Source organism: Anomaloglossus baeobatrachus, chromosome 1 (genome assembly GCF_048569485.1).
Source record: "Anomaloglossus baeobatrachus isolate aAnoBae1 chromosome 1, aAnoBae1.hap1, whole genome shotgun sequence".
Classification (NCBI taxonomy): domain Eukaryota; kingdom Metazoa; phylum Chordata; class Amphibia; order Anura; family Aromobatidae; genus Anomaloglossus; species Anomaloglossus baeobatrachus.
In genome coordinates, this window is record NC_134353.1 from 843,345,325 (window position 1) to 843,371,627 (window position 26,303).

A 26,303-nucleotide genomic window follows, 5' to 3' on the forward strand; every position below is an offset into this window, starting at 1 on the left:
GTTTCTTTCTAAGAAAAGGCTTCCTACTTGTCAACCTACCCCACAGGCCAGAAATTTGAAGAATACGGGAAATTGTTGTCACATGCAATACACAACCAGTACTTGTCAGAATTGCCTGCAGATCCTTTAAAGTTTCTGTCAGCTTCTTTGCAGCCTCCCAGACCAATTTTCACATGGTCTTTTCATCAATGCTTTGAGACATGGCCTGTTCTAGGTAATGTCACTGTTCCAATTTTAAGCCTCTTCTTTATGACTGTCTTCACAATGTTCCATAGTATACCTAAAGCCTTGGATTTTGTTAAAGCCTTGGATTTTTTTTCAACTCTTCTCCTGACTGATAACTTTCAACAATTAAATCCCTTTGCTCTGTTGTAAGTGGTTTATGGACCATGGCTTTTTATGTAAAATGCAACAACTGTACATTTCAGAAAAATCTGACTAGAATAGCTAAACTTTATTTGGATGTAATCAGAATCAGTAAATATTAGTCAGCACACAGCTGCAATGATTTTCAAAGGGAATATGTAAACCTCCTAAGCTGTATATATGGGCAAGCAGGTCATAGCAAGCTGAATAAAATGGTACTTTCATATATGCAATCCGATGTCTTATTCCAGAGAAATCCACATATTTCTTATATGTAATTGAGCTGTTCCAGGCTCATCGGTAGCACACTAATCTCACTGATAATCTGCCTCAAGAACGTATTTTAAATAAAAGGGAGAGTTACCAGTGGAGACTGAGATGGAAGCTGAAGCTGAGCGGATCCTGAAGATGTGTCAAATATAATCACTAGTGATTGGCGGACCTGGAGTATACAATTCCGGATCTGTGGGGGTTCAAAAGTACCTGAGCACAAACCCTGGAATTCCTCGAGTAATGATCCAGGTTCGGCAACTCGAGTAATTAAAAAAAAAAAATAATGGAAAAACAAAGAAAAAAAAAAAAAAGAAGGGGAAAGCAGGTACGTTATACTTACTGAGTTTCTCGTGCGGCTGTACACCGTTTCTGAATGGCTCACACTACTTTCGAGGTCCACTCATTAACCTCATGCATGTGCATTGCTTCCCTTGCCCACTGGTAGTGGCAGCGTCTCTAATTGGTTGCAGTCAGACATGCGCCCACGCTGTATGACAGTGTGTCTGACTGCTTTTAATCAGAGACGCTGTCTATATGTCTATATTGGCATAAAAAATAAAAAAATTGGCGTAAGTTCCCACTATACTGATACCCAACAGAGAAAAAACATACGGTACAGCTGCAGCCCCCAGCCATGTGCTTAACTTGGCCAGTGTATCAAAATAACAGGGACCACATGCGGCTTTCTTAAAAAATGATTTAGCCCCTTCACACCTGACTACTAAAACATAAAACACCCATCTGACTGGGCCATTTTTTGCAATTCAGACCAGTGTCACTTTTATGAGGTTATAACTCTGGAACGCTTCAACGGATCCCAGCGAGTCTCACATTGTTTTTTTGCGACATATTGTACTTTAGGATAGTCGTAAATTTAGGCAGATATTTTTCGTGTTTATTTGTGAAAATTTCAGAAATTTGCCACAAGTTTTGAAAATTTCGCAATTTTCAAACTTTGAAATTTTATGCCCATACATTTCCCTCATATCTACTTTACATCAGCGCAATTTTTGAAGAAAATGTTTGTTTCATTAGAAGGGTTCAAAGTTCATCAGCAATTTCTCATTTTTTTAACAAAATTTACATAACCATCTTTTTTTTATGGACCACATTACATTTGAAGTGACTTTGAGAGGCTTGGGTGACAAAAATACCCAAAAGTGACACCATTCTAAAAACTGTAATTTCACACTTCTCAAAACCACATCCAAGAAGTTTGTTAACCCTTTAGGTTCTTTACAGGAGCCAACGCAATGTGGAAGGAAAAAAAATGAAAATTTATTTTAACAAAAAAATAAGAACTATGTAACGTTGAGCCATGAAAGGAGATATATATATATATATATATATATATATATATATATATATGTGTGTATGTATGTATGTATGTATGTATGTATGTATGTATGTATGTATGTATGTATGTATGTATGTATATATAGTGTGTCCACCCATATCCTTTCCACCACCATTAACTTGAGAACGGCGGCAGCTATAGGCATAGAAGTGGTGTCTAGGTATAGTAAAGTAGCCATGGGCTATGCAATGGAACCACCTATTGCACCACCTGGTGGAAAACAACGTAGTTAGCATTTTTATCTCGAAAACGGAATGAGATAGCGAAAAAAAAAGTGAATTACAAAGTTGTAGGGCATCATCAATTCAATACGATTCGACACCTTGCATACAGAAATGCTATGATTAGAACGTGTAAAACTCACAAGGCTGTGAACGTGAAGCGTTACCTCATGGAGACCTTCCTACAAGTCATTGGGTATGGTGGCTGCGTGGAGTGGCCTCCACACTCACCTGACCTGACCCTATTGGACTTCTTTCTGTGAGGTCACATCAAAGAGCAGGTGTATGCGACCCCTCCACCAACATTGCAGGACCTACGACGACGTACCACAGATGCTTGTGCAAACGTGTCACCTGCATACTGCACAACGTGCAGCAAGATACAGTATGCTGTCCAGAGTCCAGATGTGCATTGCAGCTGACGGTGGCCACTTTGAGCATCAAAGTTAAATGAGCGCCATATGCGTGATCAGCATTCAATGTTTTGGGGGGTCATGGGTTTCATATCATAGCATTTCTGTATGCAAGGTGTCGATTCGTATTGAATTGATGATGCCCTACAATTAATTCTTTTTTTCTCTATCTCGTTCCGTTTGAGATAAAAATGCTAACTCCGTTCTTTTCCAGGTGGTGTAATAGGTGGTTTCATTGCGTAGCGCATGGCTACTTTACTGTACCTAGACACCACTTCTATGCCTATAGCTCAAGTTAATGGCGGTGGACAGGATATGGGTGGACACACTATATATATACATATATATACATTATATATATATATATATATATATATATATATATATATATATATATATATATATATATATCTCTATCTATATATATGTATATATATGTATATATATATATATTTACCACAAAATTGTTACTTATACCAAGTAGTTTGTGGGGGTTTTTTTCTACAAAAAGGTATCAGGAAAAAATGAATTATAAAATTTATTGTGCAATTTCTCCTGAGTACGTTGATACCTCTTATGTGGTGGAAATCAATTGTTTAGGTGCAAGACAGGGCTCAGAAGGCAAGGAGCGCCATTTGACTTTTCAAACGCACAGACATCAATCCGTGATGTGTATCACTGATCAGCGTTCGGCAGGACGCACGGACGGATGAGGTGCAAAAAGCATTGGGGGATGACGGACAAAAAAAAAATTATACTAACAGGACCCAGAGGATTAGAAGGTGGATCAGAAACCACAAGAACTGCAGGAGAAAAAGAAGGCAGCAAAGATCACTCATCACAGGACACAGCAGCAGGCAAAAAGATAGACTGCTCAAGCTCAGCACCCAGCAATAGAGGCAGATGCGATCGGACCAATGAAGACCTCAGATAACCTGGTGGCAGCAGGTAGGGAACGTCTGAGAGGGACAGGAGAAGCCTAAGGATCGCACCGACCCCAGAGGCAGGAGAATCGGGGCAGGAGAGAGCAAAGGGGCACATGGAGAGATCGCAGGGAGGGCGCGTGGGGATCAGACACGAGGCTAGCACACAATACTTACAGCAAGCAGGGGCACGGCGCACACATCCTGGGGGAGGGTGCTCCAGGCCAAAACAAGCCTGGAAAGGACGATCACCACGAGGTCAGGCCGCCCCCCTGCACGCTGATTGGAGCAATTGCGTGTCATAGCACGATCGCTCAAATCAGTGCGGCATGGGGTGGGCACGCCGTATTTGCTGGCCTCCAGCCAATGATTCGATGTTGCTGCAACACCTCATAGCTGGATCTTGCTGGATCGCACGGTTTGGAGCATTTTTTAGCTGAAAACAGTGCGATCGCAGTGATGGGCGGTTTAGATTTGAACAGCCAATCACAACAATCGTGGATGGGGAGTGGCGATCATTTGAAAGCCGTTGTTATGGCCACAGAAATAAAATAAATTTTAGGCCGTACTGTTACATCTGTGGTCCTTAAGTCACGTAAAAATAGGACATAACGTTACGGCCAGTGGTCAAAAAGGGGTGAATAAAGTAATTAAAAAAAAACAAACAAAAAAAAAGTGTGGTTCCCCCTAATTTTGATACCCAGCCATGATAAAGCTGACAGATGGGGGCTGGCATTCTCAGGCTGCAATCGGGGTAATAAGAGGTTAATAACAGCTCACAGCTGCCACTAAGCCCTACATTAGTAATGGGAGGCATCTATGAGACCTCCCCATTACTAAATTGTAAGTGAAAAGAAATAAACACAAACACAGAAAAAAATATTTATTTGAAATAAAATTAAAAAATCCCACCCTCTTTCACCTCTTTATTAACCCCCAAAACACCCAGGTTTGACGTAATTCACACAAGGTCCCACGATTATTTCAGATCTGCTACATTACTGAAGGCAAAGAGCGGAGACATAGAAATGAACTGCCCACTGTGGGCTTCAGTCAGAGACTGAGCAAACGTTATGAGCAGCGACGTCACTCAGGTTATTTGCGGTCACAGCTGGAGGTTCCCACAGTCCTCTACCTGTGATCGCAGGTTATCTGACCTCAGATGACCTCATTGAACCGAGTGACCTCACCTCACCGAGCTCACAGACTTGTATCTCCTGGCAGAAAACGTTTTTTTGTTGCCAAGAGATGCAGATTGGATACTGAAATTTCTACACTATATTCCTGCACCCAATCTACACCTTCTGGCCCAAAATCGTATGAAAACACCATATGGTTTTGATGCGATAAGGATACTATTTTTTTGCCAGGAGGTGTAGATTGAGTGCAGTAAAATGGTGTAAAAATGTCAGCACCAAATCTGCATCTCTTGGACAAAAAATGCACAAAAACGGTTCTGACACAGTTTCGGTGCAGTTTTCTGCCATGAGGTTCAAATTTGGTGCTGAAATATGGTGCAGACATTGAGAGTCTTCGTTGTGTGACGGTGCATGCAGCTGTCAATCATTTGTAGTACCGCCCACTGCATACAACACCAGGGATATTAATGAATAAGACAGAACTTATACTGAATCATAGAATCTTAGAAACCCATATATCATTCTGGTCAGCTTGTCCTTTTCTTGTATGTTTTTCATTTTAATATATATTGTTTAAAAAAAAACCAAACACATCTTGATGCAAGTTTCCCTCCTTACCGCAACAACAAAATGCAACATGCCCCCTCCACCATACAGAAAACCAAAAAACAATCTCTGCGTGTTAATCCAGCCATAGGGTTTATTCAGATACAGTGGAAGCGCAGTAAAACTGCAGCAATTTGTGGTAAAACTGAGTGGTAAGAACGAAGTCCTGATAGATAAACCTACATTTCAGGATGATTAATTCTGTGTATTGGATTAGGGAGCTGATAACTTTATTAAACGGTTATTCGGCTAAAAAACCCAAAGTAATCCCTACCCCTAGGATGGGGAATAATTTGCTGATTGCCTGGGGTAAGGACACCTTAACTGCTGGGACAACCAGAGATCCAAAGATTTGAGCTAAAGGAATCTTAAAAACAGGTCTTTGTAGCCCCATCTCCAATGGAACAGAGGTGCATATGCTCAACAGTTCCTCCATTCATTGTCTATGGGACTACTAGAAAAAAATTGAACGCTGTACCAAGCATGCGAACTACAATTTCATTCAAGATGGGGGATCCCTTGTGGTCCCATCGGTCAGATCCCCAATGATTAGCAAGTAATCACCCGAAACTATGGTTAGACATTATTCTTGGAACACCACTATAAAAAGATTGTGGATGTTGAATGGAGTGTGCTTACTATTTTTGCACCTGGAGATATAACTAAAAAACAAAACAATAAACTTTAAAAATTTTTGTGTTGTTATCTTCACAAAGTGACTGTTTCGTATGAGGAGCTTTACTAAAATCTTAAAGTAATGGTAAGAGAAAAAAAACGTAGGTGGTTACCATACATCCTACAGAATACCTGTTCTTTGTAACATGTAGATACTACACCTCCAGCTACATGTAGACTATGCTAGCTGCACCGTCACTTCCATCTGATTTACTTCACTAACACTATATCTATTGACTCAAAGGTAATCATTAGGATTTCAGCTGATAAAGGCCAATAAGATACAATCCCATCTGTTGTGTGGTAAGTGGAACCTAACATTATACTAACATATAATAAGGATGTTTGTATTCATGTCATAGTTTCTCAAGATTTTTGCAAGAAAAGGAAATAACTAGTTATTTTTTTCTTAAAAAATGTTTAAGTTCATGATTTCAAGTAGGAATTAGGAGTCGGGTACCAAATACTCAAGTGAATCATATCTAAAGTTTCTTAAATGGTGTCCACCTTATAACACAACCAACCTTACTGTAGACCTTTTTCTTTGTGGTCTTACATGGACTGATGTATATTGCAGATACTGCATTATTTATGTCCCTGGTGCCTCATTTTTCATGTATATTAGGGTCCATCTTTCAATTTATATTCAGCACAATCATAAAAAATGCATTCAGCGCATCCCTAGCGCCTACATCTCTTTCACCCCAATGACTTCCACATTAGTTTTTGTCTATCATGATGAATGATCAGATGATTCGAAGTTCAATAATTCTTTCAGTTCCTTCGCACTTTGAATATTCCAAGCTGTTTGAAATGTTCTTATTTCCTTCCTGCCAATAATGAAAATTGGTTAGTAGTTCATTTTCTAGGAGAAAGAAACAATCATAGCAAAGAAAAAAAAAATCATTTGACAGTTAAAGCATTATATTTTTCAAAAATTGTAATAGAAAAGTAAAGAATCACAATATCACATTCTATAAGTTATAGGTTATATGTGGACATGGGGCAGAATAGTTTTACTTTAGCCTTAAAGGGGTTATACGTGATTAATTTCTTTTTATGAGCCTAAGAACAAGGTAGTTGCTTACCACAGTGCTTGAAATTCATACCCTGTGAACTTCTCCACATTTTTCACATTAGACCCATAAACTTGTGTAAAAACATAAACTTGTATTTTATTGGGATTTTAGTTGATATACCAACACAATGCTCAAGTATTTGTGACTTTTAAAGAAAATCATACATGGTTTTCTAAATATTTTAAACATATAAATCTGGAAGTTGTGATGTGAATTTGTATTCAGCCCAGAGTCAGCCTTGGACTGGCCCAAAGGAGAACAGGAGAATCCTCCGGTGGGCCCCTTTGCAGTAGAATGTCACTTACCCTCCATTAAAATTAGTAGTTGGCACAGTTCACTTGTTTCACTATGTATAGGCAAAAGGAAAAATGCCTTCATTAATTTTACAAACTACCCAGTATATTATTATATAGAAGCCTAGGTAAATTTGTGAATGTAATATTTGCATGCAGTTGATCAGAGGGCCCCCAGAGTCTGTTACAGGTGGGCCCCTGCTGCCCCAGTCTGACACTGAGTAAAAACTTTGTAAGACCACTTTTCGCTGAAATTACAGCTGCAAGTCTTTAGGGGTATGTCTCTACTATCTTGGCACTTCTAGAGGCTGAAACTTTTCACACACATTAATATTCTTTGATATAAACCATCCAATGTACCTCTGGCAGTATGTTTAGGGTCATTCTTCTGCTGGAAGGTGAACCTACACCCCAGTCTTTTTTACAGCCTTTAACAGGTTTTCCTACCAGATTGCCCTGTATTTAGCTCCATCAATTTTCCCATCAACTCTGAATAGCTGCCCTGTACCTGCTGGAGAAAAGCATCTCCAATGCTTGATGCTGCCACCACCATGTTTGACGGTGGTGATGGTGTTTTCAGGATGTGCAGTGTTACTTCTCCGCCACACATAGCATGTTACATTAGCCCAAGAAGTTTTATTTTGGTGTCATCTGACCAGATCACCTTCTTTCACATGCTAGCGGTGTCCCCTACATAGCATTCTGAAAACTGCAAAAGGGACCACTTATGCCTTGAGTGCAAAAATTGCTTTCTTCTTGCCACTCATCCATAAAGCCCAGATTTGTGGAGTATATATGACTAATATTTGTCTTGTGGACAGATTCTCCCACCTAAGTTGTGGATCTCCTCCAAAGTGACCATGGACATCTTGACAGCTTCTCAGATTAGTGCTTTCCTTGCTTGGGATGTCAGTTTAGGTGGACGGGCACATCTTGGTAGGTTTGGAGTTGTGCCATACTCATTCCATTTTTTGATAACTGATTGAACAGTACTCAGATGTTCACACCTGGGCTCATTTTTTTTTATAGTTTAACCCCACTTTACTCTTTTAAACAACTTTATTTCTGACATGTCTGGTGTGTTTCTTGGTTGTCATGATGCCATTTGATACCTAATTTTCTCAAATATACCTCTGAGATCTTCAAAGAACAGTTGTAGTTATACTGAGAATAAATTATACAGATGGACTAATTAGATAATTTCTGGAGGCAATTGGTCACGCCAAATTTTAAGTAGGGTATCAAACCACAGGGGAGCAGAATAAAAATGCTCTTCACAATTTTCAGATTTATAATTTTTAATATTTTTAGAAATCCCCAAAAGATACACTATAGGGATGATCGAATACCCTATTATTCGCTTAGCCAAATAATAATAAACCTCGCAGCTATTCGAGTATTCACAAATATTCGACGCCCAATGCAAGTCTATGGGAAACCAGAATAATTTCATGTTGGACCTGTTGGTGAGCTGTGGTGACTGAGGAAGAGGCTGAAATGAATGGGAAAGGCAGAAACAGTATGGGCACAGCCTATAGAAGGTGCCTCACTGCATTTCTGCCCCCTCCCGATTCATCCAAGATGACAGGACGCACACCAACACGCCGCCCGCATTCACCCCCTGTCTCTGATTTATGTCGCATGTGCCATGACACAAGCGACAGAAAACTCCTTCCCGGGTCCAGCTAAGTAACCTCCCATAACTCCCCGGTGTTTCTACTTTTTTGCAGCGTTGATCCCCAGCGTCCCTCCTCCTCCATAATAAACGCTAGGCGCATGCGCAGAGAGCGGCTGTCAGCTGAGCTTCCTGTGTTCAGTGAGAGCTGTGCTCACTGGCTGCACGCACACTGCTGCTGTGACCCAGGGAGAGTAGGTGCAGATTCTTTGCACCCACACTCCTCACATGGAGGGTCTGCACTCCTAGAAAATGGGGGACAGGTTCCCTGAGCGTGCCCCCCCCCATATTCTAGAAGGTCCAGAGTTGTTGTGGGACTTCCAAAATGGATTACAGGGAATTTTGTTTTCTTTACAATAAATTGGTGAAAGAGGGAATGGTTGGGGAGTGTTTTTTTCAAATATTTTATTTTTTTTGTCGTCTACTTTTTTTTTCTACTTTTATTACTGACAGTTGGTGATGTCGAGTATCTGATAGATGCCATGACATCACCAACTGCTGGGCTTGATGTCAGGTGACATTACACATCTGGTATCAACCCCATTTATTACCCCATGTGCCACTGCACCAGGGCAACGGGATGAGCTGGGGCGAAGCGCCAGGATTGGCGCATCTAATGGATGCGCCACTTCTGGGGCGGCTGCGGCCTGCTATTTTTAGGATGGGAAGGGCCAATAACTATGGACCTTCCCACCCTGAGAATACCAGACCACAGCTGTCCGCTTTACCTTGGCTGGTGAACCAATTTGGGGGGAAACCCCCCTTTTTTTAATTTATTTATAAATAATTATAAAAAAGAGCCTGGGGGCCCTCCAAATTGGATCCCCAACCAAGGTAAAGCTGCCAGCTGTGGTCTACAGTCTGCAGCCATCTGCTTTACCCTATCTGGCTATCAAAAATGGGGGGGACCCCACGTTGCTTTTGTTTTTTAAATTATTATTTTTTGGCTAAATACAAGGCTAGGCACCCTTTAGTGCCACATGAAAGTCACTAAAGAGTGCCAGCTTAGAATATGAAGGGAGATGGGACATTATATATGTGTTTAACATCTGTCTGCCTATCTATCCATCAATCCTTTTTTATCTATCTATCCATCCCTCTATCATCTATCTATCCCTCTACCTATCCCTCTACTTATCTATCCATCTATCTATCCCTCTATCCATTATCTCTCTATCCCTCTATCCATTATCTACCTATCCCTCTACCTATCCATCTATTTTTCCCTCTTGCTATCCATTATCTATCTAGATATCTCTCTCTCTATCTATTGATTATCTATCACTCTCTCTATCCCTCTACCTATCCCTTTCTCTATCCTTCTATCTATTATCTATCCATCTACCTATCCCTCTACCTATCTATCCAACTATCCATCCCTCTAACTATCTATCCATCCATCCCTCTATCCATCTATCCATCCCTCTACCTATCTATCCATCTATCCATCCCTCTACCTATCTATCCATCTATCCATCCCTCTACCTATCTATCCATCTATCCATCCCTCTACCTATCTATCCAACTATCCATCCCTCTACCTATCTATCCATCCCTCTATCCATCCCTCTACCTATCTATCCATCTATCCATCCCTCTACCTATCTATCCATCTATCCATCCCTCTACCTATCTATCCATCTATCTATCCCTCTACCTATCCATCCCTCTACCTATCCATCCCTCTACCTATCCATCCCTCTACCTATCCATCCCTCTACCTATCCATCCCTCTACCTATCCATCCCTCTACCTATCCATCCCTCTACCTATCCATCCCTCTACCTATCCATCCCTCTACCTATCCATCCCTCTACCTATCCCTCTCTCTACCTATCCCTCTCTCTATCTATCCCTCTCTCTATCTATCCCTCTCTCTATCTATCCCTCTCTCTATCTATCCCTCTCTCTATCTATCCCTCTCTCTATCTATCCCTCTCTCTATCTATCCCTCTCGCTATCTATCCCTCTCTCAATCTATCCCTATCCCTCTCCCTCTCTCTATCCCTCTCTCTATCCATTATCTATCCCTCTATCCATTATCTATCCCTCCATCCATTATCTATCCCTCTATCCATTATCTATCACTCTATCCATTATCTATCATGTCATAGACGTTGCCATTAATAATCTTAGACTTAGTTGCAGCTATGGGTTGCTATTAACTCCTTATTACCCCGATTGCCACCGCATCACGGCAATCGGGAAGGGCCGGTGACATGCCGGGACTGTCGCATCTAATGGATGCGACATTTTCGAGGCAGCAGTGGGCTGATATTCTCAGCTGCAAGAGGAGGGGCCGTAATCATGGCCCTCACCCTCCCCAGCCTGAGAATACCGGCCCGCTGCTGTGTGCTTACCTTGGCTGGGCATCATTTGGGGAGACCACACATCATTGTTTTAAATTATTTATTTATTTTACTACACGATATAGACCCGCCCACCGGCGGCTGTGATTGGTTGCAGTAAGACAGCTGTCACTCAGCGTGGGGGCGTGTCTGACAGCAACCAATCATAGGCGCCGATGGGCAGGGGAAGCAGGGCATACGAGATGGAATAACGTGCGGCCGGCATTTTCAAAAGCTGGAGAACCAGCCACAGTGTGACAGCCGTGCAGCGCCGCACCCTTGATCGGTGAGTAAGAAAGAGAGAGGGAGAGACCGACTGACCACAATGGCCGCTGGCTTAAATAGCCCCTATGAAGCTGTGGGGCCAAGCCAATCATAGTAACACCACAGCAAAGATGGCTGCGGCATTACTGTGAGAGCAAACAACATCAGATGTGTTCATTGGCTGGAAAAAGGCGCCATGAAGTCCAGAAATGAAAATTAAAGTATTGGAGCGAATACCATATTAGCCGTTGGATAGCGAATACCTCGAATACCTCATTATCCGTCGGATACCGAATCGTGGCAAATACATTCGCTCATCCCTAATACACTACAGTTCAAAAGTTTGGGGTCACCCAGACAATTTTGTTTTTCCCATTAAAAATCATACTTTTATTTATGAAATGAGTTGCATAATGAATAGAAAATATAGTCCAGACATTAACTAGGTTAAAAATAATGATTTTTACTTGAAATAATAATTTTGTCCTGCAAACTTTGATTTCGTCAAAGAATGCTCCCTTTGCAGCAATTACAGCTTTGCAGAACTTTGGCATTCTAGCTGTTAATTTGCTAAAGTAATCTGGAGATATTTCACCCAATGCTTCCAGAAGCCCCTCCCACAAGTTGGTTTGGCTTGATTAGGACTTTTTGCGTACCATACGGTCAAGGTGCTCCCACAACAGCTCAATAGGGTAGAGATCTGGTGACTGGGTTGGCCACTCCATTACAGATAGAATACCAGCTGCCTGCTTCTTCCCTAAATAGTTTGTGTTTTGGGTCATTGTCCTGTTGTAGGATGAAAATGGCTCCAATCAAGCGCAGTTCACAGGGTATGGCATGGCATTGCAAAATGGAGTGATAGCCTTCATTATTCAAAATTCCTTTTACCTTGTATAAATATCCCACTTTACCAGAACCAAAGCAATCCCAGACCATCACATTACCTCCCCCATGGATGACAGATGGCGTCAGGCACTCTTCTAGCATCTTTTCAGTAGTTCTGCATCTTACAAATGTTCTTCTGTGTGATTCAAACACCTCAAACTTTGATTCGTCTGTTCATAACACTTTTTTCCAATCTTCCTCTGTCCAATGTCTGTGTTCTTTTGCCCATATTAATCTTTTCCTTTTATTAGTCAGTCTCAGATATGGCTATTTCTTTGCCACTCTGCCCTGAAGGCCAGCATCCCGAAGTCACCTCTTTTCACTGTAGACGTTGACACTGGCATTTTGCGGGTGCTATTTAATGAAGCTGCCAGTTGAGGACCTGTGAGGCGTCTATTTCTCAAACTAGGGACTCTAATGTACTTGTCTTGTTGCTCAGTTGTGTAGCGGGGCCTCTCTCTTTCTACTCTGGTTAGAGCCAGTTTGTGCTCTCCTCTGAAGGGAGTAGTGCACAACGTTGCAGGAAATCTTTAGTTTCTTGGCAATTTCTCGCATGGAATATCCTTGATTTCTAAGAACAAGAATAGACTGTCGAGTTTCACATGAAAGTTCTCTTTTTCTGGCCATTTCGAGAGTTTAAGGAAACCAACAAATTTAATGCTCCAGATTCTCAACTAGCTCAAAGGAAGGTCAGGTTTATAGCTTCTCTAATCAGCAAAACTGTTTTCAGCTGTGCTAACATACTTGCACAAGGGTTTTCAAGGGATTTGTAAACATCAATTAGCCTTCTAACACAGATAGCAAACACAATGTACCATTAAAACACTGGAGTGGTGGTTGTTGGAAATGGGCCTCTATACACCAATGTAGATATTGCATTCAAAACCAGATGTTTGCAGCTAGAATAGTCATTTAACACATTAACAATGTATAGAATGTATTTGTTTAATTTAATGTTAGCTTCATTGAAAACAAATGTGCTTTCCTTTCAAAAATAAGAAAATATCTAAGTGACCCTAAACTTTTTAACTGTAGTGTACATTTAAGTTTGCATGTGTAATGTGAAAAAATGTTGAAAATATCACAGGGTATGAATACTTTAAGGCATAGTATCTGACGCTATCGCTACCAGCTCAGAGCCTGTCAAAGACTGCTCTTGCTGGTGTTTTTGAGTTTTCTGGTGACATTACATCAACATTAGAGCTGCTCTGTTGATATGAGGTCAACTGAAGAAGCAGAATCGCCAACAGGAGCTGTTCATGACTGCAAAGATACTCACAGAGTAGATCAGGTAAGTACGTAGCAACTACCTATCTGTGAGTTCTTAGCCCGATTTAAAAAAATAAAATAGTCAAGATAACCCCTTGAAGAAGCTGGGTTTACTTGAGTACATTCTGCCCATAAGGAATTCCGACCTATGATATAAAAAGATTATTTGCGCTCATTTGAGGCCCTTTTAGAGAAGTCTAATGCAAACTGTATGGTGGATTAAAAATTATTAATGCAATCAATAGCTTTGCATACAGTTTACATACTGTATTATATTCAGTTTACACAGACCGATTTTCTCCTGATAACAAACAATCTAATTACCTGGCAAATTATTATTGGTCCATGAAAAAAGAATATTAAATGTTAGAATGTCTTCCACTTGTAAAGGTATTAAAAGGATCTTTATTCTAAGAGAAATCCTGGCAAAGTGATTTTTGACGTGTCATAGGTGCAGGCGAAAGGATCAAATAGGTGTAGTTTGATCACCACTGATTTACATCAAAAGAGCTCTACATATTGCTTCATCCCCTTTTGATCTGGTCAGTGATTTGTGTTACTAAAAATCAGACACGTCAATTGTCTTTTGCTAGGAATGTTTTGACCGATTTTCACTCAAATATCTTTTGACAGTGTCAAAGGGATTTATTCACTTGTATTCTGAAAATCCATATAGAGGTCAAGACCTCATCAATTTGGTTTTCTGACATGGATCTGTGACATATATAAAAAATTGTTTATGAAGAATTTCCCTCTTAATCTGAATTAAATAACCCATTGTCAGGTTTTATGATTCAAGAAAAACAAAAAATGTTAGTGTTAAGGTCCAGTCACACTAAACAACTTACCAGCGATCCCAACAACGATAGGGATCGCTGGTAAGTTGCTAGGAGGTTGCTGGTGAGATGTCACACTGCGACGCTAGAGCGATCCCACCAGCAACCTGACCTGGCAGGGATTGCTGGAGCGTGGCTACACGAGTTGCTGGTGAGCTCACCAGCAACCAGTGACCAACCCCCAGCGCTGCATGGAAGATGCTGCGCTTGGTAACTAAGGTAAATATCGGGTAACCAACCCGATATTTACCTTGGTTACCAGCGCACGCAGCTACACGTGCAGAGAGCAGGGAGCAGCGCACACCGCTTAGCGCTGGCTCCCTGCTCTCCTAGTTACAGCACACATGGGGTTAATTACCCGATGTGTGCTGTAGCTACATGTGCAGAGAGCAGGGAGCCGCGCACACTGCTTAGCGCTGGCTCCTTGCTCTCCTAACTACAGTACACATCGGGTTAATTACCCGATGTGTACTGCAGCTACATGTGCACAGAGCAGGGAGCAGCGCACACTGTTGAGCGCTGGCTCCTTGCTCTCCTAGCTACAGTACACATGGGGTTAATTACCCGATGTGTACTGCAGCTACATGTGCAAGGAGCAGGAGCCGGCACTGACAGTGAGAGCGGCGGAGGCTGGTAACGAAGGTAAATATCGGGTAACCAAGGACAGGGCTTCTTGGTTACCCGATGTTTACTGTGGTTACCAGCCTCCGCAGAAGCCGGCTCCTGCTGCCTGCACATTTAGTTGTTGCGGTCTTGCGGTCACACACAGCGATCTGTGCTTCACAGCGGGACAGCAACAACTAAAAAATGGCCCAGGACATTCAGCAACAATCAACGACCTCACAGCAGGGGCCAGGTTGTTGCTGGATGTCACACACAGCAACATCGCTAGCAACATCGCTGCTACGTCACAAAAGTTGTTCGTTAGCAGCGATGTTGCTTAGTGTGACGGGGCCTTTAGCCGCATCAATCAGATTACGTTTATCTTCATATTGGCTGCTCCAGGAAGAATTGATTAGATTATTTCCCTCCCCTCTAGGTCATAACTTTGTGGGGACATAGTAATTACAAGAGGTCACCAACATGTTAGCATTGGAGTGTTGGCTTAGGAATTTCACATTATCCTGGTCCAGCTAGCTACCCAAATGGATGCTGGATCAAAGTCTTGAAAACCTATTTGCTCCACTGTAGAACTGATTGTTTTACTGCAGGCATAATTTCGTAAAATATTCTACGATAGTAAATGGTGTATCACTATGTGTATATATTAGTGCTACAGAAGGAGGCAATGATTAGATAACAATTATGAGCCCCAATGGGATAATACTTATCAAGCAACTGACATCAATCCTAAGGTTTGACTAGCCTATATTCCATCGGTAAAGGGCATGAAGCTGTACTGATAGATTGATTTACGAGTGCGGAGTGTAAAATATATTGCTGATATTTTACCTTTTCATCTCCGCTAACCCCTCAAGCTCTTTAGATTTACATGCTGCTTTCTTTAAAACTTCCTCTGGGACATCTGCCAGTTTAGCAACATTCAATCCATAACTCCTCGCAGCAATTCCTCGAGTTATCTGATATAAAAATGTGATATACTCAGGCTTGTCCACAACATCAGTCCCTGTGGAATCAGAGCGAATCTTTGTAAAAAAAAACAAACAAAAACAAACAAAAAAAATAACACACGCTCGAGCCTGTAAATTAACAGAAGATAACCTTATTTAAGAGCCCTCCTATAATATATACGGTAGATTTCATTAACACAAAGTGTTTATTTTTTATATTTACAGGAAAAATCATCAGGTACAGATGACAAAAAGGAAATGACTGACAAAAAAGGATGTGTATTTATTAGACTTAAAAGGATAACTAACATGTTTTTTTATTAATGGTAATTATCTTCTCGGCATTGCAAAGTTGTGAATTTTTGTGATCTACTTCATTACCTTATTTTGCTTTCTTTTCTACCAATTACCATGTCAAAGTACTGATTTACATCTCCAGCCTAAACTGCTGCTTTACAGGACCAGCTCACAGTGCTCTTCTACTTGGCCAGCTCACAGTGCTCTTCTACTTGGCCAGCTCACAGTGCTCTTCTACTTGGCCAGCTCACAGTGCTCTTCTACTTGGCCAGCTCACAGTGCTCTTCTACTTGGCCAGCTCACAGTGCTCTTCTACTTGGCCAGCTCACAGTGCTACTTTATTTGAACAGCTCACAGTGCTGCTTTACTTGGCCAGCTTACAGTGCTGCTTTACTTGGCCAGCTTACAGTGCTGCTTTACTTGGCCAGCTCACAGTGCTGTTTTACTTGGCCAGCTCACTGTGCTGCTTTACTTGACCAGCTCACTGTACTGCTTTACTTGACCAGCTCACTATACTGCTTTACTTGACCTGCTCACTGTACTGCTTTACTTGACCTGCTCACTATACTGCTTTACCTGACCTGCTCACTGTACTGCTTTACTTGGCCTGTTTACAGTGCTGTTTTACTTGGCCTGCTCACTGTGCTGCTTTACTTTACCTGCTCACTGTACTGCTTTACTTGACCTGCTCACTGTACTGCTTTACTTGACCTGCTCACTGTACTGCTTTACTTGGCCAGTTTACAGTGCAGTTTTACTTGGCCAGCTTACAGTGCTACTTTATTTGAACAGCTCACAGTGCTGCTTTACTTGGCCAGCTTACAGTGCTGCTTTACTTGGCCAGCTTACAGTGCTGCTTTACTTGGCCAGCTTACAGTGCTGCTTTACTTGGCCAGCTCACAGTGCTGCTTTACTTGGCCAGCTCACAGTGCTGTTTTACTTGGCCAGCTCACAGTGCTGTTTTACTTGGCCAGCTCACTATGCAGTTTTACTTGGCCAGCTCACTGTGCTGCTTTACTTGACTAGCTCACTGTACTGCTTTACTTGGCCAGTTTACAGTGCTGTTTTACTTGGCCAGCTTACAGTGCTACTTTATTTGAACAGCTCACAGTGCTGCTTTACTTGGCCAGCTCACAGTGCTGTTTTACTTGGCCAGCTCACTGTGCTGCTTTACTTGACCAGCTCACTGTACTACTTTACTTGACCTACTCACTGTACTACTTTACTTGACCTGCTCACTGTACTGCTTTACTTGGCCAGTTTACAGTGCAGTTTTACTTGGCTAGGATACTGTGCTGTTTTACTTGGCTAGCTTACAGTGTTGTTTTACAGTTACAACTGCAACTTGGCAATATCTGTACATTATGTACAAAGGAGTAGGGGATTTCCTTTTCTGAATATTGAAGCGGTGAGTAAAGAAGCTCAGAAAGGAGAATACCTATACTCTCTAAACAGAGTATAGCTCTTGGATGAACAGCAGTTGAAGCAACTTTCAAGAAGCATGAACAGAACTGCAGCATGGTGTTTGGGAGAGAAGTTAAAAAACAAAATATATTAATGAAGTAAATTACAGATACTCATAACTGCAATGACTGGAAGATAACTACCATGAAATAGAAGTTGTTTAATTTACTCAAATACAGGCAAAAAATGAAAAAGATTAATAAATCGGTCACACATTCATGTAATATAGCTACACTCCCAGCTCTTCATCTTTGAAATTGCTTACGAGAGGTCTGTGTCCATCTTGTTTCTCTTGGTGGATCAGGAATGTAAATGATATAAGGGAGAGGTAATGATTTATTATGCAGTATGTAGAAAATCCTCATAAATGTGTTATATTAAAAATGCATTGCAGGGGGAAAGTTCTACGGCTAAAATTGCCCATGTATGGGGGGTTTCAGAAGAGGCTCTCAAGATGAGAAGACCTTTTGAGATGAGAGTGCAAAGTACCTCATATTACCACCACTACACAATATAGTGGAGAGAGTACTACCAATCTCTAGATTTTAACTCCAAATATTGTTTGCCTGGGAGCACATTGAAAAACACCTATGTATAAAAGCTCGTATTGATGTGACTGAAAAAAATAGCTTTGCACTGCCAAAGAAGCAGGACTGAATTCCGCCATTCTGGGCATAAATAGGCATCTTAGAAGGAGGTGCACCACTAATATAGACATAATCACCCATCCTATGGATAGCTATTAGCTTCTTAGAGTATGAGAAGATCAATTTCGGCCACACACTTTGTCTTAACACTAGAAAAAAGGGTTTTGGATAAGGTCTCGACAGAGTTATTACCTTGAAGTAGCAAATAGACTACAAAACATGCAACACTGGAGTCCATTTTGACTATTGAAACTATAGCATAGTCTACTACGCTATAGTTTGAGACCTCAAATATGAAAACAGCTCAAACTGAATCTAAAGTTGCATGTTTGGGACGGAGTTGACTAAGCAAATAGTTTCACTGCGAAACATTTCTGAAACCCTGTTTTCGGGAATTCAGATGGCGATACAAATGTGTGTCTGAAAAGTGACGTGATCCTGGTGTTACTGGAATACCCCGGTAACAGAGAAGAGAAACCAAAGTAAAGGTAAATCTCTGCTTAAGAGATAAGATGACTAAAGTTGTGAAAATTGCCCATAATACCATGTTCAGTGCCTTGATCTTCATCAATAAAGAAAGCCATATGGTAGTTTCCAACAATAGTAGGATAGCAGGTTTCCAATTCACACAACGGAGGGTAATGTGTGACAAAAAGTGTTAATGATGTAACCTGAGGGTGAAACATTAAGAAAATGTTGTGAATATAGTATAAAATACAAGACACCACTAATAAGCACACATACAGTATGTATAAATTAGTTATATTACACAGTCCTACAAAAAAATATTTTTTGTAATCATCGCAGGTGACTTTGTACTTTTCTGAATCAATTTTTTGTCCTTATTTCAAAAATGTATATAGCTTTTCTGTAGCACGTATAGTTTCCACGGAGCAGCATCAGTATCATAAGGTATATGAAATATACTGGTTACATTAAGAAAACAATAATCTACATATCAGAAAAAATGCTTCATCTTACAAAACAGTTTTTATTGGACCAACATAATTTCACATGCAAAATAAAAACCAAAATATGAGCGGAAATTACAAGTGCTTGACATTAGACTCGTTGATACGATTTTTCAGGGTTGTCCCTATATAACATCAAATAGTAATCTGATATCATTGAGTCATTCCAAAAACACTGATAGCGGTGTTCCATTACTTTAATGTCCTTTTGAAACCGCTTGCCTTGTTCATCGCTTACATCCCCGTGATTTTAAGGGAAGAAATCAAAATGTAAATGCAAAAAGTGCATTTTCAGAGACATGCGACATCAAAGACACTGGTATACATTAGCAGTTCCTCAACACCTCCAACATATTCTGGAGATTTATTTTCTCCTAAGACATTTTCACAGGTCCACTTGAAGCTTTTCCAGGATCTCAATTCCTTATCATTTAGGCCGGCTTTGCACACTACGACATCGCAGGTGCGATGTCGGTGGGGTCAAATCGAAAGTGACGCACATTCGGCGTCACTTGCGATGTCGTAGTGTGTAAAACCTTTTTGATACGATAACGACGCTTTTGCGCTCGTTCATCGTATCATCGGTGTAGTATCCGACATTTCCATAATGCCGGTGCTGCGACAGGTACGATGTTGTTCCTTGTTCCTGCGGCAGCACACATCGCTGTGTGTAAAGCCAAAGGAGCGAGGAACATCACCTTACCTGCGTCCCGGCTGCTATGAGAAGGAAGGAGGTGGGCGGGATGTTTACATCCTGCTCATCTCCGCCCCTCCATTGCTATTGGCCGCCTGCTGTGTGACGTCGCTGTGACGCCGCATGGCCCACCCCCTTAGGAAGGAGGCGGGTCGCCGGCCAGAGCGACATCGCAGGACAGGTGAGCGCATGTGAAGCTGCCGTAGCGATAATCTTCGCTACGGCAGTTATCACAATATATCGCACGTACGACGGGGGCGGGGACTATCGCACTCGACATCGCAGCATCGGCATGCGATGTCGTAATGTGCAAAGTACCCCTTAGAGTTCCTTCAAACACATCATCTCTCATAAGTTCTCTGATCTGAGGACCAACAAATACCCCTTCCTTCAGTTTTGCTATTGAAATGCTGGAAAATTTCTGTGTAATGTTCTGGAACTTTGTGAATTTGTCTTTGCCATGGCTTTCACAAAGTTTTTAATCAATCCCAACTTTATATGTAGTGGAGGAAGAAAGATATTTTGTTGGAGCAACTAAAAGGATTATGCTGAACATTGTCTATACCTGGAGTATAGATGTTTAGCTGTCCTCAATCACGACGAACCTAATGCTCTACTGTATTTCTATTGTCCCATAAACACACGAAGTAACAATATTTTGTGAAACCTCCTTGCATTCCCATTAGCAGACCAATCACTTTCAAATCTCCACAGATATTCCATTGATGATACTTATATTGTATGCGATCTAAAACAACTGACTGACAGTTTTCATAACTTTCCTTTAGATGACATGAGGGAGCAATAGGGATTGATGGTTTCATATGTCCATTGTGAAGCAACACTGCTTTCAAACTTCTCTGGGATGGGTCAATAAACAATAACCAATCTGCAATAAGATACTCTTGATTCAGTTCTTCAAAGAGGCCATTCACATTGATACAATACACCATTGGTCCATCAACTGTGAAAAATTGTGTTAAAGTGTTACTTCTGTTTCGGTAATAACACTAATTGACATCATCATGAAGAAGATTCTTCTGTTTCAACCTACATGCAAGAAGTTCAGCTTTATCTTTTGATGATGAAAGGTCTCTGATGAGATCCATGTTGACTAAAGCGTTCTGGCTTCTCTGCTGCTCTTTCAGGTACATACTCATCTTGACTTAAGGTTTCCGTGTCTTTGCCAGTAACTTCAGCTCCATAGTCTTCATATTCTACTTTTATTTCATCCAATCCAGACAAGGGTGGCTCAGGAACTGGAAAGGTACCATCATGTGGAACTGGCCTAATCGCAGATTCAAGTTCACGGTAATTAATTTTAGGTTTGTTCTTTGTAGAAAAGCCCTTCAGCTTGATAAAACAAAAGTAGCAGTCATCACTATTATTTTAGTGTTCTCTCCAAATCATGAGAACAGTAAATAACAGCCACTTTCCTCATATTCAACCAAAGACCATTTGAACAACTTGAGCACATCACATGAGGGGCCCAGCTTTTCTCTTGATCACCAAGTGGACACTAAGTACATCTGATACATCTTTTTAATATCATGAGTAATTGAACATACTTGGCCTTTTGGTGTAAAAGAACCACACAAATAGCAGAATCTGTTCGGATGATTGATATACTGTTGGGGAATTTTTCTCCTTTAAATCAGATAAAACAGTAAAGTAAAGGCCGCTTTACACGCTATGATATATCTAACGATAGGTCGTCGGGGTCACATCGTTAGTGACGCACATCCGGTATCGTTTGAAATATCGTAGCGTGTAACAGCTACGTGCGACTGTGAACGAGCAAAAATACTCACCTTATCGTTGCTCGTTGACACGTCGCTCATTTTCTAAAAATCGAACGTCCTTCTGTGCTCCGGTTGTTAATCGTTCCCAAGGCAGCACACATCGCACCGCGTGACACCCCGGGAACGATGAACTGTAGCTTACCTGCAGCCGCCGGCAATGTGGAAGGAAGGAGGTGGGCGGAATGTTTACGTCCCGCTCATCTCCACCCCTCCGCTTCTATTGGTCGGCCGCTGTGTGACATCGCTGTGACGCCGAACGTCCGTCCCCCTTCAGGAACAGGATGTTCGCCGCCCACAGCGAGGTCGTTCGGGAGGTAAGTACGTGTGACGGGGGTAAACGACTTTGTGTGACACGGGCAAGAAATTGCCCGTGCCGCACAAACGATGGGGGCAGGTGCGATCGCAAATGCAAATCGCACGACATATCGACATGTGTAAAGCAGGCTTAAGTTCAGTTCAATGGTGGTGACAAACTAAAAAAAAAATGCGATGAGTCAACTATATTGATATTTCCCCAGAGATGACAGAGGCAGCATGTATTTAAAATTGATTTTACTGGAGGTAATCTGGTAGATACAGGTGTAAGATAAACGGGTCATTGGTTGATTGGGTGATTGGTTATTTCAGGTATTTTCCCCTTGTAAAAACAATAATACCTATACGCAGCGCCGTTTTGGTGATATCGGCAATGGCTTTCCTCGGGTGACGTGACATTCTCAAATCATACGGTCTCTGCAGCCAATCAGCAGCAACTTCACTCTCCTCTCTTTCAGGTGAGAGAAAAGCTGCAGCTCCAGCTTCTTCCGGATGACAAGTCCGTCCGAAGGAGTGGACAGTGAAGCAGCTGCTGATTGTTACGTCATTTAATCCCTGCGGTCAATGTCATGCTAGTCCGGGGAGAGCCAGTGCCAACACCGCTAATACGGCACTGGCACTGGACGTGAGTATAGGGGTTATTTTCTTACAAGGGAGAAACAGTGATTGAGATGGGGTTATTCAAGAAGTGGACAACTTCTTTAATACTCCGTTCTATAAGTAATTGGCTTTGACATTGAGAGCATACTCATGAGACAAAGTATGCCAAATCAGGGTCTGGCAAGGTCATTTTTTTTAAATACTGGAGTAAAAACACAGGTCTGCAAGAGTAGAGTTGTTTGATAAGTAAGAGGTAAATTTTATCTACTTTTGGTCACTGAACTCAGTAAAAACAATTAAAGTAAATTCCATCACAAACACTGACTCCATAGGCATCCAAAAGAATAGAATTCCATATGACAACAAAAGGAATTTCATCCATACTTTTCTCAAGACTGTGCTCTAGTGCTTTGCAGTAATGTACCTGGGCTGACATAAAAATGCAACATTGACTACACTGTGAGAAAGTGGTGACTCAGAACTCATAACTTGAGCCAAAAAAGTTGGCTAACGAGAACATCTTTGCAACCTCCACTTAAGAACATAGTTGCGGAAAGTTTAGTTGATCATGCTAAAGTTCCTTCTCCACAATTCCACATTAAGCTTAGACAGATGAAGCAGTTTGTGAAAGAGCTACCAAAATGTACCAAATTTCAGTGATTGTCAGAAGCCGAACTGAAGGAAGGCATTTTTATGGGTCCGGCTAGTCGTAAAGTCATATAGGACGATGTGTTCGAAATGAAAATAAAAGCTGTTGAGAAAAGGGCTTGGAATTCTTTTAAAGAATTTGTGAAGAAATGTTTAGGTAACAATAAAGATACAAAATTTAAGTTTATTGTACATAACATGCTAAAATGTTTCAAGGCCTTTGGATGACTGATGAATTTGAAGTTACATTTTTTACATTCCCATTTGCACTTCAAGGAAAAAATGTCATCAGGATATCACGGAGATGGAACAACGATACCAAGGTAGATGGAACGTGAACATGATGGGGGACGACTGATGGATGCTTCACAGAGAAGATCCGCAGGCCTTATATAAGAGAAAAGGGATCAAAAAACGTTTTGAAGAAAAAAAGAAAAAAGACGCAAGAATTGAATTCCAATAAAGTTGCAGAATGAGTGTTCAATAAATTTAGATATAGAATATTGTGTACATTTTTGCTACAAAAGATTTTTCTTGTTCATCTCACTTGTACGTAATGTCAAGTGCATTTTGTTCAAAATCCCCACGTGCTGGTTAAAAATATAAGATTTTTAAAATCAGGGCATAAAAAAACATAAGAATCAGTCATTGGAGTGGAAACAATTTTCATAAACCCAAATTTTGCATACCTGTGAAATTTGACAAAATGTAATACATATTTAGAGAAGGTATATTTAGAAAAGAGATTCAGAAAAACGTACGTCTCTTAAAATGTACTCCAGAGTTGCGTATGCGATGGCGATCCCATCGTGTGTACTGGTGCCTCTTCCCAACTCATCCAAAATTACAAGAGACCGAGGACTGGCTTGCTTTATTATCTCTGCGGTCTCTGATAGTTCTTCCATAAAAGTACTTCTTCCTTTATAGATATTATCAGCAGCTCCCATCCTGTAAAATAAAAGCAGTTGTATGTTGCGATAAGATAATCCAAATGCCATATAATGTAAAGTATTTCCTTTACCTAAAAAAAAACCAAAAAAAAAAACAACAACACATTTGGTTTTCTTCTAGAATTTTTTTTTCAATTTTAAATGCAGACATGCGTCATAGAGGACCTGTTAATTATCTGGTTTATCACACCGACTTGTAGAGCGCCTCTGTTGTACCTACTGGAAACGTAGTCAAAATTAAGAAACTTATGCTTACAATATTCCTAGATGAAAGGATTGGATGCTTGCACAGTCTGATAATGTTAGCATTGAGTTTCTGAATGTGTAGGAATATTGTAAATAGTGATCATGCTTGGGTTCTCGGATGGGTGTGACTCGAGTAAACAGGTATAATGAAAAAGTCAATGGGGAACTTGAGCATTTTTCAGGAAGATTTCCCGCAAAAATGCTCAATTTCCCCATTGACTTCCATTGTTACCGGGTACTTGAGTTGAACCCAGCTCCAAGACTTCTCCCAGGCTGCACCAATACTCTGGAATGCTCTACCCCAAGAAACTAGAGGGATCCAAAACTTGCACAGCTTCAGACGCTCCCTAAAACACATTTTTAGAGTAGGCCATCACTCGACCTAATTGACGTCAAGCCATATATATTATGCCCTCCACTATTTCTCAGAACATAACTCTCCCTTAAACTCCACCACACCCAAAAACATTAGAAAGATTGACTGGTGACTGGCTCATGCAGCCTTATCTATCCCCCATTTCTTCGAGATGGCTGGACTGTCATAGAACCTTATGTCACCCCCACCTTACCCCATTGTAGGTTGTAATCTCTTACGAGCAGGGTTGTCTTTATTTTTGCTTTCATAGTTTCATAGTTTTTAAGGTTGAAGGGAGACTCTAAGTCCATCTAGTTCAACCCGTAGCCTAACATGTTCATCCAGAGGAAGGCAAAAAAACCCCAATGTGGCAAACAAGTTCCAATGGGGAAAAAAATTCCTTCCTGACTCCACATACGACAATCAGACTAGTTCCCTGGATCACTACCCTGTCATAAAATCTAATATACATACTGTTAATATTATATTTTTCAAGAAAGGCGTCCAGGCTCTGCTTAAATGTTAGTAGTGAATCACTCATTACAACATCATGCGGCAGAGAGTTCCATAGTCTCACTGCTCGTACAGTAAAGAATCCTCGTCTGTGATTATGATTAAAGCTTTTTTCCTCAAGACGTAGCGGATGCCCCCGTGTTCCAGTCGCAGGCCTAGGTGTAAAGAGATCTTTGGAAAGGTCTCTGTACTGTCCCCTCATATTTATACATTGTGATTAGATCCCCCCTAAGCCTTTGTTTTTCCAAACTAAATAACCCCAAGTTTAATAACCTGTCTTGGTATTGCAGCCCACCCATTCCTCTAATAATCTAGGTCGCTCTTCTATCTACCTGTAAGATTATGCTATTTATAACCTTCTATACTTTTGCTATCAAGAAAAGCATCCATTTCTCTCTTAAATTCATTCAGTGAGTTGGCCATCATCATTAATTATTGTATCTTCTATAACGGTTACTTATATTTGTTTGTATATGAACCTCTGAATTGTAAAGTGAAGCGGAATATGTTGGCGCTTTAGAAATAAACATTTTTATTATTTTACGAGCATCCAATTGCTCTTTACGAATACAGAGCACCCGAGCATGGTAGTGCTCGCTCATCATTAA

At 41.0% G+C, this 26,303-nt stretch overlaps 1 protein-coding gene across 1 annotated transcript in view; it reads right to left on the bottom strand.

Annotated features, from left to right (window-relative positions):
• Positions 1-5,373: 5,373 nt before the first annotated feature.
• The window catches only part of MSH3 (mutS homolog 3), a 267,619-nt gene continuing 246,689 nt past the window's right edge, over positions 5,374-26,303 (bottom strand). Inside the window, exons 21-24 of the mRNA XM_075325143.1 lie at positions 24,393-24,579; positions 19,146-19,272; positions 16,075-16,249; positions 5,374-6,803 (exon numbers count right to left, since the gene is read on the bottom strand). Of these exons, the coding sequence (XP_075181258.1) occupies positions 6,707-6,803; positions 16,075-16,249; positions 19,146-19,272; positions 24,393-24,579 (586 nt within the window). The 3' untranslated portion in view covers positions 5,374-6,706. The remainder of the gene's footprint in view (positions 6,804-16,074; positions 16,250-19,145; positions 19,273-24,392; positions 24,580-26,303) is intronic.